The sequence below is a fragment of the Sylvia atricapilla genome, chromosome 6 (genome assembly GCF_009819655.1).
Source record: "Sylvia atricapilla isolate bSylAtr1 chromosome 6, bSylAtr1.pri, whole genome shotgun sequence".
Taxonomy (NCBI): Eukaryota; Metazoa; Chordata; class Aves; order Passeriformes; family Sylviidae; genus Sylvia; species Sylvia atricapilla.
Window position 1 is genome coordinate 12,274,632 of NC_089145.1, and position 16,445 is coordinate 12,291,076.

Genomic DNA, 16,445 nt, shown 5'->3' on the forward strand with positions numbered 1-16,445 from the left:
AGAGGCTAAATAGAGTCAATTATTATAGTTAAAAGTAATACAGCCCCTGCCTGTTACAGAACAAGGCATGGTGTATGTGTGGGTTTTTGTCTTGGTTAGGTTTTTTTCTATTTGAAGCTATTTTCTGTTTAAGCTGTCCTTCAAACCCCTGATCAGCTTATCGAGCAATTACATAAAACAGGAAAGAGTGTTCATGGCTCTCTGGATAAACTGGGAAGACTCCGGGGCTGGAGTCAGGCTGATATGAGAACTTCTCCTCCAAACTGACGGGTAATTTCCTGTACACATTTCTGGTGGGAATGGCTGTAGATTTTCCCCCTCCCAGCAGTTGATCAGCAGTGTCAGAGCCCGCTGAAGTTTGACTTTCAGAGGAGCTCCGAAGCGTGCGGTTGCTGTGGTGTCGCCACTGACGAGGGACGCTCAAAACCCAAGTGTGTGAGTTACTAAGCAGAGGCCTGAGTTACAGCCTGGAACTTTTATGACTCAAGTCCATCCTAGATAAGGTGTTTCTTGATGGAGGAGGTGAGGGAAGAACGTTATGTGCAATGGATTACAAAATCTTAGTATTACAGAGTACAGATCTTTCTGCAACCAGTCTCATGGTTGCAAAATCAGAAATCGCTGAGGCTCTGCCTAAGACCTATTTTAAGGTCTCTTGGTCTCGTCACAGTAGGTCAAAATAAATGGTGTCTTTTCACTGCTGTTGTAAGATTGGTGTGACTCCGGGAATACTCTAACTTTTGTTGATGCGCAGTAATGAAATTAAACTTCGACTGCTAAGCTCTCAACAAAAAATGCTGCCAGAAATGCTGCTTGTTTGGCATTCCAGATTTAACTTGCAAGGCATGGAGTTTGGCTGCTTAAACTAAACCTGGTAGGTAGTTAGAGAAAGAGTAAAATTTCCTTATTTCTTTTTTTAAACGGAGAAATAGAATTTATCAGCTGTTAACCTTTAAAATCGCCACCCTCCTTGTCTTTCAAACCCTGGCGATTCTGCAGGAGGTGTATTAAGGAATATCCTGCTGCTTTCCGCTGCTTTCTCTCGAAATTGTTTTTGTGGGGGAGGCTTTCTGGATTTTGAGTGCCATCTTGTGGTGTGTCCCCAGCACCTAAGGAGAGGTAACCCCCCTCTCACTACTAACCTGGGGGGATTTGCTTGGTGTAGATATGTACCAAGATAAATTTACCATGGAAAAATATTCATTGCTTAGAGATCTACAGTTTTTTCCCAGCCGTGCTTATCAGCAAAGATAGCTACTTTGTGCCTAAACTAATCAGTTCATGTTAATTGCTTCGATGTGTGGCAGGTGGAATGACCCCAGAAAATGTGACAGACTATGGTAGCTTGCTGGCTGTGTTAATATACTGCCTTGTCTTCTCTCAGGAGATATGGCTTCTAATTAATGGTGATATATCATGAATTAAAGAAAAATCTGATAGCCAAGTACATGTCAACTGAAGTTCTGTTAATTTCAAAACTGTTTCAGTTTCTTTGCTGTAAAATTGGTATCAGTAGAGAATCTTAAATCTTCTGGTTTAAATGACAGCAGAAAATTTTCAATGATGAATCCAAGCTGTGAAAATTTTCACTTAAATAAAACTCTCCATAAAGTGATGCTCCATCCTTTAAAATATCAAACAATTATTTGCATTGAAAGTAGATTGGAAGATTTTTCTGCCTTGTGTTTACTGGGCGAGTATGGGTCACAAGAACCTCTTTATTTACCATAGCAGGGCTAAAACCAAAAGGAAGGTTTTGAACCTTTTTAGTCACAAAGATTGACCCCCAAAATTATAGCTTATGTGAGCATATGTTACATGTACATGAATAAAGGAGTTGCAGTAAATGGTTTGGTTCAGAAATTTTCTGCAGTAAGCAAGACATTTATTGGTTTGCTTTTTTGTTTGTTTGTTTAGCTAGTGTATTTGCTAGTTGTTTGTTTCTTCTTATTATTGCAAGCTCATTTGTAGCAAATAAATAAAATTAGCTAACATACCATATATTTGAAAGAAAAATAAAGTGCTCTAAGAGGGAAACCTCTTTTGTGTCCCCTAATGGAGGCTGCAAGATTACGAGCGAGCTGACGCAACCTCGTGGCCCATTAGTATCAAAGGTTACTAATACAACTAACAAAACCCATGTGGACAGCTGATCTCTGCTGCTGATTGAGGCAAAAGTTAATGAAGCAGATTAATGCAGTCTCCCTGTGCGAGGACAGAATGAAACCAAAAGGTTTACTGATGTTCAATACAGTAAGGAAACGTCAGTCTAGAAAGAGGAGCTTCAGCTTCATTCACAACAAAGAAAATTTAATAAAACCACTCAAAGAAACAAACAAATGAAAAAATTTGGTTGTTAAAACCATATGCAGCGTGGCAAAATGGGTATGGCCAGAGAATGTTGGTCATTATCTTACTGTTTGTCAATGACAGACAGACAAAAAAAAAAGAAAAAAAAAGACACAGTAGCTAGATTATTCATTTAAAAAATCCCCCAAACTCTCAAATACCTAAATTCTTAATTCTTGATTTTGATCTGCTTGCTTTATGCAGTATTACCCAGTACAATTTTCTGAGAGAGCACAATTTACTCCCAGTTCAAGCACATTCTTTGTGGTAGATCTCTTCAGTTTCCCTAGCAAGAGGATGTCATAACTGTTAACTTTAAACACAGCTTAGTGGCATCTCGGTGAAGATAACTGAAGAGAAAAAGAGCCTTTGAGTGCCTCCCTTGCCTGGGCACTGCAGACACGTCTCCACCTGTGTTTCTTTTTCGACACTTTCTGTACCTTCCTCTGGACCAATGCCAGACTGGAACATTGTGTTTTCTCCATGGAAGTGCTGTTAGTCTCAGAGGAACAAAAACATACCTAGTTCTCACCTATAAAAATAAGCGGAAGAGCTTCCAGGGTTGCAAAATATGAATTACCAAGCGGGGTATTGGCATGTTATTTGTGCTCTGTAGCTATGAAAAAGAGTGAAAAGCTATGTTTAATTTGTGAATACACGTTTTGCAAATGGATTAATTTATCAGGGAATAATTAGAATCTGTCAAGAAGTCATGAAGTCTTGAAAGCTATTGAAACAGAACAGACATCTGAATTTCATTTCTTGTATGTTGTTTTCATTTTTTCTCAGTATAGAAGACAAATTAAGTGAGTGCTGTTGACGTACTTGAAGCTGATAGCATCTTCAGATTGTGTTGCTGACGTTCTTTTGTGGGTTTGGTGGGTTTAGTGAGGTTATTCAGAACGTGGGGCTTTGTAGCCATGTTCAAGCAAAGCCTAACAAAACCTCCTGCAAGAAAATGTTTTTTTTTTACAGTACCAGTTTTTAACCTCTCTTTGGAGGGATTTTTGAATCCCTTTAAAAGTACACGATTTAATGTAATGCTTTCCTCAGTGTATTTACAAAAATTGCGTCTCTTTGAACGATTCTGGAAAGAAAAAATATTTTGGTGGTTTTGGCATAGATTTGCTTTCGTAGGTTGAGGTGAATAGGAGCAGGAAAGCACCATCACCACCAAATTTAATGTGCGTGTCGAATGATTTATAAGCAATCTAAAAATATTGAAATAAGGCCATGTTATTCTGACATCACAATATCTCAGTTGCATGCAATTTCTTTAAACTCTTCTTTAGGGCTCTCGCTGGGTAACATTAACTGAGAATATGGCCCAAATTACATATTAAAAAATGAAAGGAGAAACATTTCTCATTGCATCACATAATCAAAATTTAAGCTATTGCTGTTTTTCAACCTAAGCACATCACCTAATAATATTTTCTTTCCTTCTTTTTTTTTTTTTTATCTTTACAGATGATACTTTGGGATTGGGATTTGAAGCAATGCTACAAGCCCTATTTCCAGGTCAGTATATTATGAATTAATTGGGGGTTTTTTGAGATGTGGTTGAGTACAGAGTTGAAAACTGTCAAATTGTTCAAAACTCTTCAAACTGTCAAAATTCAGTTCTTCTGTTGATGCTCTGTTTGCCCAGTTTTTCCTTCTGTCTCTTACATTGTAGTAAGCTCTTCTTGTTCCTGTTCAGAGAATTATGCAAAATTAAAAGTAATCATTTTTGGATAATTTTTTAAAATTTCTTTCAGTAGAATCAGAGTTAATAAGAATTATAAGGCTGTGGAAATTGTGCCTCTGGAAGGGGCTCTAACAGTTCGACTGCCAAAATTTGTTGATATCATTGGAAGAGAAAGGATACAAGGTTTATGCTGAGACAAAGTAATGAGAACAGAGATAAAAAAATTGCGAACAGATTTCAAAATCGAGAAAAATAAGCTGAAAGCTAACGTTGAATTGTGAGTTACTTTTTCTTGTGTGACAAAACCCTGCAGACGCTGCTGTCTGAATATCTATATATTTTTTCTTTAAAAGAAATTCTGCCACACTGATTTTTTTAAAACTTATTTTTACGACATTTGCAGTGCAGAAGATACTGATTTAAAACAAGGAAGGCCGTGAAGTGTTTTGACCTGTTCATGGTTTGCCATGCATTTCCATCTGTTCCAGAGTGCCGGCAGTGGGAATGGAGTTGACGTCTCGGTGCTGATGGAGGCTCGGAATATGCTCACGGAGCTGCTGAGCGACCCGTGTCTCCCACCACATGTGATCTCCTCCCTTCGAAGCATTAACAGCCTCATTGGTGCTTTCTCAGGAGCATGCAGGCCAAAGGCCAGCCCATTCACACCCTTCCCTGGTTTCTTCCCCTGCCCTGAAATAGAGGATCCTGCTGAAAAAGACCGGAAGCTGCTCAAGGTCAAGTGGCTTTTGTTTTCATTCCTGTGCGTGCTGCAATTAAAAAAAAATAGCTAAAGGAAAATTCATCTAGTAAGAATGCTCCTGTATGCATAGCAGGTTCTGTGCTGAGTACCCCTGGACAATGTTTAAGGTCAAAAGGGAGCAGCTGTGAAAACTCGTTGGATGAAATGGACATAGGTACTAAAATGCAAATTTAAGTGGTTGATGGATAGACTGGTACAAGCACTGGTCTGCACCCTGATCACATCATACCTCAAAATAACAGCAAATATAAACTGAAGATATTTTAGTCTCATGATATGGGACAAACAGGGCTGAGCTTGATTCTTCCACATTCTTTATCTGACCATTACTGTCAGTGTGGCTTTTTCATTGACCTTTTTCCCCCAAGAAATTTACTCCTGTGGACAGCAAACCAGACATCATACAGAAGCAAATCAGCTACTTAAAAGGAAAAATATCCCTTCTTTTTCTTCAGCAAATCACTTTATGAGACCAGTGTAAGATGTACTGTCACTTCTCCACTACTTGGGGTTAGTAAGTGAAAGCAAGAGTGTAGTTACTATATGAAATGCTAAGGAGTGTGGTGGAAAAAAAAAATTGCAATCTAGAAACTCGGCTGCAGAGCACCAGAGCTAATAATTCCAGCCCAGGATTGACAGTTTGAGGTTGTTCTGGGATGTGCCCTGTAGCTGTTTACTTTTCCAGGAAGTGAGCAACCTGACCCAAACTGATCATCTTGTTGGCTTAGTATTTTGGAGCCTGATACAGCCTGTGAAATGTCTGTTGGGAACCATATTTCTGGGGGAAACACTCAGTGTCTACAGGTTACTCTGTGGAAGATCCTGCAGAACCACTGCAGTATGAAATTCCTTGTAATATCACATGGATACCTGCAGGAATCAATTGGGCAGGGATCACAGTCATTCAGCATGTTTCCCTTTGTGGATTTCTTTAAAAACTGCTAAGGATTGGCATACCTTTTGATTTTTAAACTTTCTTAATAGCTAGTCAAACTAGTGCGAAATGAAAAATATTCATTGCTGGAGACCAGTTATAAAGATTATGTGAGGTTGAAATATTATGGGGTTTTGCCGCTATTCTTTTTTTCCTTCCTAAAAGTAACTTTTACCTCAAATTTTGAGGGGTTTCTGGGTAGAAATTTGCCTAGTGCTTGCCACCATCATGGCTTTGGTATATGTTTAAGAGTAAGCCCAAGTATTTCCCCCTGTGTATGTTACTGCAAGAGAAAGATTTCTTTTGCTTTTAGAAACCTACTAAGTGAGGAAAATTCCAGGTTATAACACAGCAAAGAAAATATTATGAAAGTATTCCTTTAAAATGGACAATCTTGAAAGGTTGCCATTCTCTCTTTCTCTGACTTGGAATATAAAAGGTCTCCTCCCTTTTTTTTTTTTTTTTTTTTTTTTTTAATTTTTTTTTTTCCTGTGAATTATGTACCTCTTTATTTCTCTTCCCTGATTGGCTTCCAAAGTGTGTTCAGTTGTTCAATTATAATTTGCAAGTTGATTAGGGGGTCATCAATTTGATTAGAGGGTTGAAGCACCTCTCCTACAAGGAACAGTTGAGAGAATTGTGATTGTTCAGCCTGGAGAAGAGAAGGCTTGGGGGTGACCTGATTGGGGCCTTGCAGTAGCTGAAGGGAGCCTGTAGGAAAGGTGGAGAGGGATTATTTACACAAGCATGTGGTGACAGGACAGGGAGGAATGGCTTCAAACTGAAGGAGGGCAGGGTTAGATTATGTGTTAGGCCAGGTTGGATGGGGCTGGGAGCAATCTGATCTAGGGAAAGTTGTCCCTGTCCACGGCAAGGTGGGTTGGAATTAGAGGATCTTTAAGGTCCCTTCCAATTCAGACTGTTCTATGATTCAGTGGTGAGCTGCCTGTTCTCCTTGATAGGAAAGGAATTAGAAACAAGGAAAAGAATGTAACTGAAACTGGGCTTTAGTCCTTGGGCTAGTCAGAACTGGTTATCTACTGCTAACCCTTCCCCTTGGGTTTCTTGGAAATGTGAACTGCCCAGTATTCAGAAAAAAATAATTAAATATGATACAAAAACTTTGCAAGGATACTCTGCAGAAACACTTTCCAATTCCATCAGGACTGTCCCTAGAACTTGTCCTTACGTTTCCTAGTGTATGACAGTGGAATGCTTGCTGGATGGGTGGATTTCTGCTGTTATTGACAGTCGTGATTTTAACAGATTTCACAGTCTAGGCAAGTAAAAATTGTCTAGGCAAGCCCCTGAGTATGCACATCTCTTATCTCCTGGCATTGTTGCCCCTGGGAGACCCCATCTGGAGTAAGATACCATACCTGTGGTCAAGTACCACATCAGCTCTTTTGCTATAGAAATTAGCAATAAATAGCCCTTACAAACCATAAATAAAATTCTAGCATCTGCTTTTACATCCATGGATTTTAACCATGGTCAAATTACTCAACAGGGATTAAGTAGCAGGAGCAGCCTGCCAACCCCACAGCTGAGACGATCCTCAGGAGTTTCTGGCTTGTCACCTATGGAATCTACATCATCTAGATGGGAAAGGAGTAACATCAGCAAGAGATCCCATCAGGAATATAACACACCAAGGTAAGCACTGAACAGTGTTTTAAGGGCAGTAGTAAAGCTGGAACTTGGCAGCAGAAGTGTTTGATGTAAAGTCTTGTGAATTCAGTATCCAAATTCTGCCAGAATAAACTGGTAAAGTTAATTATCTACTGTTCTTTGTGACTCTTACGTAGCAATCAGGTCATGCTGAGGTTGAATAGTGCGCTCTGTCATAATAAGCAGGCCTTGATAGAAGCTTGAGTAGGAAATGAAAAAAAAAAAGTCCAACATACATGATTGCAAAACAAACTAGTTTAGTCTCTAAACCTCTACTGACTTCCTCCTTCTTTTTATTTAATATATGTATCACTTACCAGCTTCCATATACCCATACATAATAAAAAAGGTGAGACAATTTTCTTGTGGTTGGTAGCCACTGGTTGTATATATTATAATGTTTATTATTCCTCCAGTCATCAAGCAAGGTGTATGATACTTGAAGGTAATAATCTCTTCTTTACTTGTTAGTAAATATGGTACAAATAGAGCTTTTATTTCCAGAATTAAGATAACATTCTGATTAGGGTTAAAATGAATGTTTTTTTCCTTTTTTGTGTTGTACATTAGTGAAAATTTGTACATTTAATTTTATTTAAATGTATAAATGAGTATGCTTTTGCTTCTGAAATCTGTAAAAATGTGTGTGGTTTCGCTTTTCTTGTTTTGTTGGTTTTATTTGATTGTTTGGTGTTTTTGTTTGGGTTTTTTTTTTTTTGTTTTTTTAATGGTTCTACACAAGTCATAAGGAAAGTATAACAGATGCATTTTTAAATAAAAAAACGTGAGTTATGCTGATAACTGGTAAATATTAGTAGTGGATGGAAATTTATATACACACACGCAAGAATTTACTTATCAGTATTCTATTTAATATTAAAATGAACCACTTAAATAATTTTGCCCTTTCAGTGTTTTTTCCCCCTTCAATAAAATAGGATCTTTAAGTTTTTACATTGTAAAACTTAATTGTGGTTTGTGTGTGAGGTATAATTGAAGATTCTAATACGAGCAGCAGTGGTCATTAAGAGATTATATTTTCCTGCTGACTTGGTGCCCAGTGTCCAGATGAACCTCCCCAGCTGCATCCACTGGAAATAACCAGGGACCAGAGAAATTGCTCTGTGCAACTAAGAAATTGCCCTTAGCACGTGTGGGATTTCAATTTGAGGCTCAGCCCTCCTGCTGCAGTCTCAGTGTCCATTTACAGAGGATGTCCTCACTTTCCTTACTATTCAAAAGCAGCTATTGGGAACTTCTGTTTTATTTGTATGCAGGTTTTTGATTTGGTTTCTCATTCAAACACGAGCTCAAAACCTAAAGTTCTTCCTCATGTTGAGGTGAAGTATCTAGTGTTTTAGTTTATAACCATTGCTGCTCCTCCTCTTCCTGGGCACCACTGAAAAGTGTCTGGCACCATCCTCTTAGCCCACCATTGAGATATCTATAACCATTGATGGGATCTCCTCTCAGCCTTCTCCCAACAGCCGGGCCCAGCTCCTGCAGCCTCTCCTTATATGAGAGATGCTCCAGACTCCTCATCATTTTATGGCCTCCACTGGATCCTCTCCAGTAGCTGGAGATACACAGAAATAAATTCATGTTTATTATTGAACTCATTTTTCGTATTCATGTATTTAAAGTAGAGATGAGAGATCAAGTATTATTTCTGTATTGGACATTTTTTGTGATCTGCTTAAGAAAGATTAAATCTGTTTTGGTCAATGCTATTTTCCTCTCCCGAGGCAGAATAGTTTTACGTAAACTCTTTTCACTTTGAAGTAAACATATACAGTTATTTTTAATTTCATATTAGAGTTTTGTTCACTAAAGGAAATGCGATTTTAAATTCTGGAGTGAAATTTCGTCCCTGGAACAGCAGATGGCAGGATTGAGCAATTGAGTTGAAGGATTTTTGCCGCTGAAGCAAAATACGCTTTGATGTCAAAACCAGCTTTAGTTTTAAGTTTGTAATACATAAAACAGTTAATTGAATATGCAAAGTGTATGTGGCTGTGTAAGGTTTTTATTGTATTTCCAAATTAATCAATCCTAAGATCTGTTAGGAAACAGCCTGCTTCAAATGTTCAAGGAAAATAGCATGTTAGAAAATAAAACCTATCACACATAGTCTGAGTATATTTACTGCATCATTTGTTGCTTCAATCAGTACACAACAGTCTTTATTTCATGTAATTGACATATATTTTCTAGCTGGTTTTGAATTTGACTGCTATGTAATATTCTGTGTTTCTTGAATGGTGGTGGACATGTCACAGGGCAGTGTAGCTATTTTAAAGGTGTTTTATTTAATAAAAGTGGAAGACAAGCTAGGAAACAAAGAAAAAAAAACCTTACTGTTTTCTTTTCAGCCAAGGATCTCACTCCAATGGGTCTTTTGGTGCAAACCTGCTGACAATACCAAAGCAAAGATCATCTTCTGTGACCTTGACTCATCACATGGGTCCCAGACGAGGAGGTAGGACCATGCAGTTTGTACAGTAACAGGATGGTGCACCATGGGTTTTTTCATGTAAACATAGCACTGAAATAATAGCATCAGCATGTCCCTCATTGTTGAAATCCAGTTTTTGTAAACAGCAAGGATTTTTTTGTCATCTGAACCCCATGGGATGTTTGTTTTGGCAGGTGCTTCTCCTGGCCTGAGTCCTGTGGGTTCACCAAGCCATGGATCTGTCTCCAGCGGGGCTTTCAGCAACTGGTCACCTGTAGAGTTCCCTGACACTGCTGATTTCCTCACAAAACCAAGCATTAACATACACAAGCCTCCAGGACACACACCTAGCTCTCCAGATTTTCAGCAGCCCGTTAAAACACCTGTAGGTTATATGTGTAGCAGGTACTGTAAACTCTGTTATCATTTCAGTCACTTCATATGGGTTGAAAAGAATGCAATTAAAATAAAAAAAACCCCTAAACCAAATCAAGACCTGTGCCCCTGCTAGGATTGAAAAAGGGCATAAATCTCATAATAATCTGCAACAGTGTTATCCAGGGGAGAGTAAAGAATGCTGAATGTATGTTGCTGCTTTGACATGGCCCATCCTTCTCAGCAGCTGTTATTGTAGAGGAACAGTATTCTGTGGAATTTTAGAAAAGGGGGTTTTCTTACTTGGGAATTGGGTTCTGTGTTTCTGAGTACTTTCTTAGTTATAAACTAATAATTCAGGGGTCTAAGTCTGGGGGAGGTCATGGTTGATTATTATCTAGGTACAGGCTAAATCTATGTTTAGAGATTTTTTTTCTCCAAATTTAGGAGAAAATACTCAGGTCACTTGTTAAAGGAACCTTCACCAGCCTTTTTAAAACAAGTAATTAGTAGATATTTTTCAGTAGAAGACAGCAGTAGCAAAAGAAGAAAGTTACTGAATGTTGTAAATATTTTTTATGTATTCTGTAAGCTGTGGACGCCAGATACTCAAGCCTGTTCCGATACCAGAACCCGACTTTGCAGAATACAGAGACAGAAAATCAGGTGGGATTTAAAAATAGACAAATACTTGATATCAACTTGCTGCCTTTTTTTTTTTTCCCAAGCCAGTTAAATTAAAATTTTACTATTTCTGCATGATTTTTTGCTATATTTTAACCTAGGTATGTATTTTACTTTGTTTTGTGTTTTAGAATAATCAAAAGAAAACAAAATATTGCCTGCTTTATAGTAAAGATTTTACAACAGGCTTCTACTAATGCCTTTTTGGTTCTGTACTCCATGTATCAAACCAGTGCTCTACCAACTAAGCTAAACTGATCATTGGATGATTTTTTTCGAATAAAGGCTATGCTTTTAGCTTTTCTTAATCTTCAAATAGGTTGTGTCTAATAAATTTTGTCCTTTATGATTTTTTTGCATATTTCTTAAATTAAAATGGTTTAGAAACAAGCTATTACTTATATTTCCATGACAAATGTGTATGATGAGTTAAAAATTATTAGACAGTAGTAATTTACAGATCAATTACTGATATAGTATTTCTCTGTGTGTTTTCTTTAAGGTGAAGTCCCAAGTGCTAGCGTCTCCAAAGAATCTTTCCACCATATAGAGAAGAGGAAAGCTGAAAGCAAGGAAATGGTCGATCAAACACAAAATAAACTGCTTGTAAGCATGTAATTGCAAAAAAACACCAAACACTTGCAATAACTTCTCTCAATTCAGTATTTTTTTATCATTTCTAACTTGCTGTGAAGTGGTCTTTACGTTGCTGAAGTAGTAATTTCTAAAGGCTTACGGAGTGTGGTTGGAATTCAAATTTTCGTTTAACAATTGTTTACCTTGCACAAATGTCAGTAGCAAATGACAGGAAAGGTTGTGATTGTATTGATTTTGTGGATCAATATTGATTTGTGTAGATTTAATGTTGAGAGGGTAGGCTCAAACTCTGATTGGCTAATATTTCCTTTTGGAAGTTTATGAAAGATGCAGCAGTTGCAGTGAGACTTACAAATGAATGTTCAATACAGTGATATTAACATTTTGGGTTTGTACGTCAGCTTGTCCAATTAACCTGTTCTTAAAGCTCAGAAAATCTTTTTTTGGCCTATGCATATTTTTTTGCTTTGTTTTATTAACTCATCTTCTTTAAAAATAAATAAAAAGGAAAATTTAGCACCACTTCAGAAAACCCTGGAATCTGCTGCCCAAAGCAGGAAAACTCAAGCTTTCAAGTGTGTTGTTTGTGATATTGATTTATAATTTTCTCATAGCCATAGCTGCAGCACCATTCAATAAATTCACTAATGATTTATCATTTTCAGGGCCTTTTTTGCCAACACAACTGATAAATTAGTTTTCATTGTTATTTTAGAGATGATAAAGTATCTTAATCTCATACAGGTGGAACAGACTTCTATGTTAGAAACAATGCTATTAGACCATGATTCACTAATGGAGAAGATGAGCAATTGGAATTTTCAAGTTTTTGACCTTGTAAAAGAAATGGGAGATCAGTCTGGAAGGATCCTTAGCCAGGTTTGTTGTCCTTTATTATATGGGAGAGGGTACGTAAAGCTGTCCTTTATTTAGACCATGAAGAAGTTTTGCAGTCAAATTTATGTGAATTTGACAATGTGCTATCTTGAATAGCAGAAATATGACTTCTCATGTACTCTGTGTCATTGTAAACCTTAAAAAATAGTTTGTCATTAGGGAGCATGCTCCAGTCTTTGCAAATTTTATTCTTAATGTAAATAGGTTAGACTCACACTGATTAGCTTTTGCCATGATCTGCCATTTCCTGTGCAAAAATTATCTCCTGCTTTCAGAATTACTACTCTGTTTGTAAAACCATTGCTTTTTTCTTGATTTCAGTAAAATATTTCTGCCAGCACTGCACCTGAGGGGGAAGAGAAGTGATCTTTTAGACAGACTTTTGCCTCCTGATCCTACAAACAGTGGGATTTTTTTTTCCATGCTGCTTTCTGGACATTTGTATCCCTTTTATCTCTTTCTGACTTATTACTAAGCTCTTCCGTGCAGTTTCATGTTTGCTGAAGCCAAACCTGCTGGCAGGTGCAAGAGTAGGATTCTGTTTGCTCTTGTCCAGCTTCCCCCATTCATCAAGGTCATCTGGAAGCTTCTACGTCCTTCTTTAGAGTGGATTTAGTAATCATGGAGCTTCTGATCTGACCACTAAACAGTTTTATTTCCAGTGTCTTATTTTTCCACCCTGGAGTAATGTCCCCTAATTTTGCAGCTCCTCTGAGCACCTCCCGTGCTTCAGAACTTCTTGTTCCTCTCCTGTGTCTAGGGAAAAAAAGTTATAAAAATGAGTAGCAATGACTTGTTTTAATTTTTTTTAAATATTTGCAGCCTTGGTGGTGGTGGTGGTGGGGATTAGGCTTTGAAGTACACTAAGTTCTGCATGTAAACCTTAATATATGGTTTATATACATATATGGAAGTTCTGAGTAGCTTTTTGAAATACTTCTTCATTTACCAGCTCATTTTGTTAAAAACACTGAAGATAAATCATAATAAAGAAAAGAAATAAGATCTCTTTGCCAAAGTCTCAAAACCAACCACAGTATTGGGGGGCTGGTGTTGTTTGTTTCTCTTTGTTTTATTATTAATGACTCTGCTGTTATAATTGAATAATTTGAACTTTTGAATAGTAAGTCAGAATATAAATTTCTTCTTTTTAGGTCACTAATGGAATAAAGCATGACTTCTTTAGCCCTATAAAAATTTTTGGGGGTACATTATTAAAAATTAGTCGTGCATAGAATTATCAATAATGAAAAAACCTTTTCTTATTCTTTATTGAGAGGTTCATAAAAATCCACATTTTTGTGCTAAAAGTGTGTGAAATATATCCCTATGTTAATAGCATTCTGATAATTTTTAGTGGAATTTCAGTGATTTCCATGTCTGTTGGCAAGTAAAATTTTAAAAACCAAGAATATTTTTAGAGTTGAAAAAGCAGAACATACATCGGTACATCTTGGAGGCTTAAATTGATTTCAATCTTTGTTTAGGTAACTTATGCCTTATTTCAAGACACTGGCTTGTTTGAAATTTTCAAAATCCCCACTCAAGAATTCATGAATTACTTCCGTGCTCTAGAGAACGGCTACCGGGATATTCCCTGTAAGTGCTCCCTGGTTCCATGTGGAATTTTTATATCAGTGGCTCTCCTTTGGTGCATTTGTAGGCAGCTTAGTGTGTTTTTAATGAATGCACTTGACAAAGCTTAGAACAGGTCTAATGAACTGCAGGGCAAAGCGGATGGACTCCGAAACTGGATTTGTTAATTTGGAGTCTGAAGATAACCTTAAAGAATTTAAATTCATAGTTGAATCAAACATAATGAAATGAATGGGAGAATAGCTGCTGATTTAGCAGAAATTTGGGTGAGGTCCTTAATAAAATGAGAAGAAAATAGAGAATTTTGATGGCAGTTATTCACCTTGCTGTGGAGGGCAGCCAAATTTGTTGGAAAACAAAACAAAAAGCACACTTCCCCACTCCACAGATGTTTGCCCAGCCCAGGTGCTTGTAGGATTCAGATTGCAGGCCATGCTTGTTTCTCACCATTACTGATTTAAAAGGCCATTTAATCCCTTCCTGAGGCCCAGGTAGGATGAAGTGTGCATAGACAATATCTGATGTTTAGCTAACTACCTTGTTAAAAAATGCTCAGTGATACATATATCTACTACTAACATCTTGAATACGATTTTTCCTTTTATAATCAATCAAAATCTCACAGTAAGTTTTCTACATTTCTTTGTTGTTGTGGTTGTTATTGTTTTTATTATTCCTTTTGATGACATTTCAGACAATATTTTTTTTTTTAATTGTGTCTTGCTGGTTTTCAGATCACAACCGTATCCATGCCACGGATGTTCTCCATGCAGTGTGGTACCTGACCACACGGCCCATTCCTGGCTTCCAGCAAATCCATAATGAGCATATAATGGAGACTGAGATAGGTATGTGTTCACACACAGGGTATTTTTGCTTTGCTGAAGAATGTTACAATGAAACGACAGCAGGTAAACCAAATTACTCTGGAAGAATATATCTAATTATTCTTATGACTCACTTTTTTTTTTTTTTTTTTTTGTTTGGTACTTTATATAAGGCAGCAGAAAAAGAATCACAAAGCACACACCGTTCAGAAATATCATGCAATTGACTTTTAGAAAAATTATTAGATGAGTAATGGTTAGTTTGTTAGCCAAGAAAACTGGTTCACTTAATAAATTTTCTGTGCTGAATGAAACCTCTGTATTCTGCCATAGTCAGGGTATTTTTAGCATTTGAAATACATTAGGCTAATATTTCTTAACTTTATTGGAAAGTTAAATAGACCAAGGAAAATATACCAAAGTATTTAACTTAATTGAAGTTCTCCTTAATGGCTTTAGTATAAAAATTAATATTTTAGAATTCTCCGTTAGGTATCACATGCAGACTTTCAAATACTGAAGTGACCACCCCAACAATAACTGCATAAGAGCATCCCTGAAAAGGAAATAATACGTCCAAATTCAAATGTTGTGTGAAGTTACTTCCAATTAAGCTTGCTTTTGTGTTGTCTGTGACTTCATAAAACTAACTTTTAAATTTAGAATTTCTAAGTTTTACCAAATTGTAATTTTTCCAAGTATCCTGTAAGTAAAGGATTAAAAAAAAAAAATATATATATATATATTGTAAGCCTTGTTTTTGATGCTAAATGGTTTGTATTTCAGAAAGATGAAAAGAAGAAATCAAACACTCCCCAAGAACTGTTTTATATGTGTAGTAGAAAAGGACAAGACCCAAGTCATGTGGCTTTTAAAGGGCTGGAATTTTCTCTTTTTTCCAAGTTTGTCCATATCTATTGATTGCCCTCTATTGCCTTTTCTTTCTCCAAGTGTTAAATGGATTGGGACTGGAGACTTAACTGAAGAAAATTGATAAAACTAATTTTATTCTCCTCTACAAAAAAAAGAAAAAAAAAAAAAAAAAAAAAGAAATAATATTCTTATTGCTTGGAAACTCTTCCAGTATAAACATTTTCAGGCTTTTAATCCTTGTTTATTCTATTAAGGCACAGGAATTGTATTATGCATTGATGAAATAACTGCTATTCCTTTTTCTGGTTTTTTTTTTGTTTTTGTTTTTTTTTTTTTTTTTTTTTTTTTTTTTTTTTTTTTTTTTTTTTGTTTTTTTTTTGGTTTTTGTTTTGTTTTGCTTTGTTTTGTTTTTGTTTTTTTTTGGTTTTTTTTTTTTTTTTTTTTTAAGTAGTGACTTTGTCCATGGGAAAGAGGATAATAAAACTGTGAATCTTCTTATCATACACATGTTTCTAAATTAATGGAGTTAATTCCATTTGCAGTAGTTTCTGCTGCCTCCTTCCAGGTTTTCCTGTAGGTTTGCACATTCAAGAAATGGGAAAATGATAGAAATACTAAGGAAGGTGCTGATTAATCTTTTCTTGGACTAATTCAGGTTGGAGACAAACAGTAGAATGCTCTGTTAGTGCTAAAAATTGGCAACTCAACGCAGTTCAACTTTTCTTTAAAATTGTTAG

The 16,445-nt window shown here is 36.6% G+C and overlaps 1 protein-coding gene across 1 annotated transcript in view; it reads left to right on the forward strand.

Annotated features, from left to right (window-relative positions):
* The window catches only part of PDE3B (phosphodiesterase 3B), an 83,489-nt gene that overhangs the window by 61,139 nt on the left and 5,905 nt on the right, over positions 1–16,445 (forward strand). Inside the window, exons 2-11 of the mRNA XM_066320813.1 lie at positions 3,820–3,870; positions 4,528–4,773; positions 7,244–7,389; positions 9,777–9,883; positions 10,054–10,264; positions 10,827–10,900; positions 11,421–11,524; positions 12,260–12,394; positions 13,900–14,011; positions 14,743–14,856. Coding sequence (XP_066176910.1) covers positions 3,820–3,870; positions 4,528–4,773; positions 7,244–7,389; positions 9,777–9,883; positions 10,054–10,264; positions 10,827–10,900; positions 11,421–11,524; positions 12,260–12,394; positions 13,900–14,011; positions 14,743–14,856 — 1,300 coding nt within the window. The remainder of the gene's footprint in view (positions 1–3,819; positions 3,871–4,527; positions 4,774–7,243; positions 7,390–9,776; positions 9,884–10,053; positions 10,265–10,826; positions 10,901–11,420; positions 11,525–12,259; positions 12,395–13,899; positions 14,012–14,742; positions 14,857–16,445) is intronic.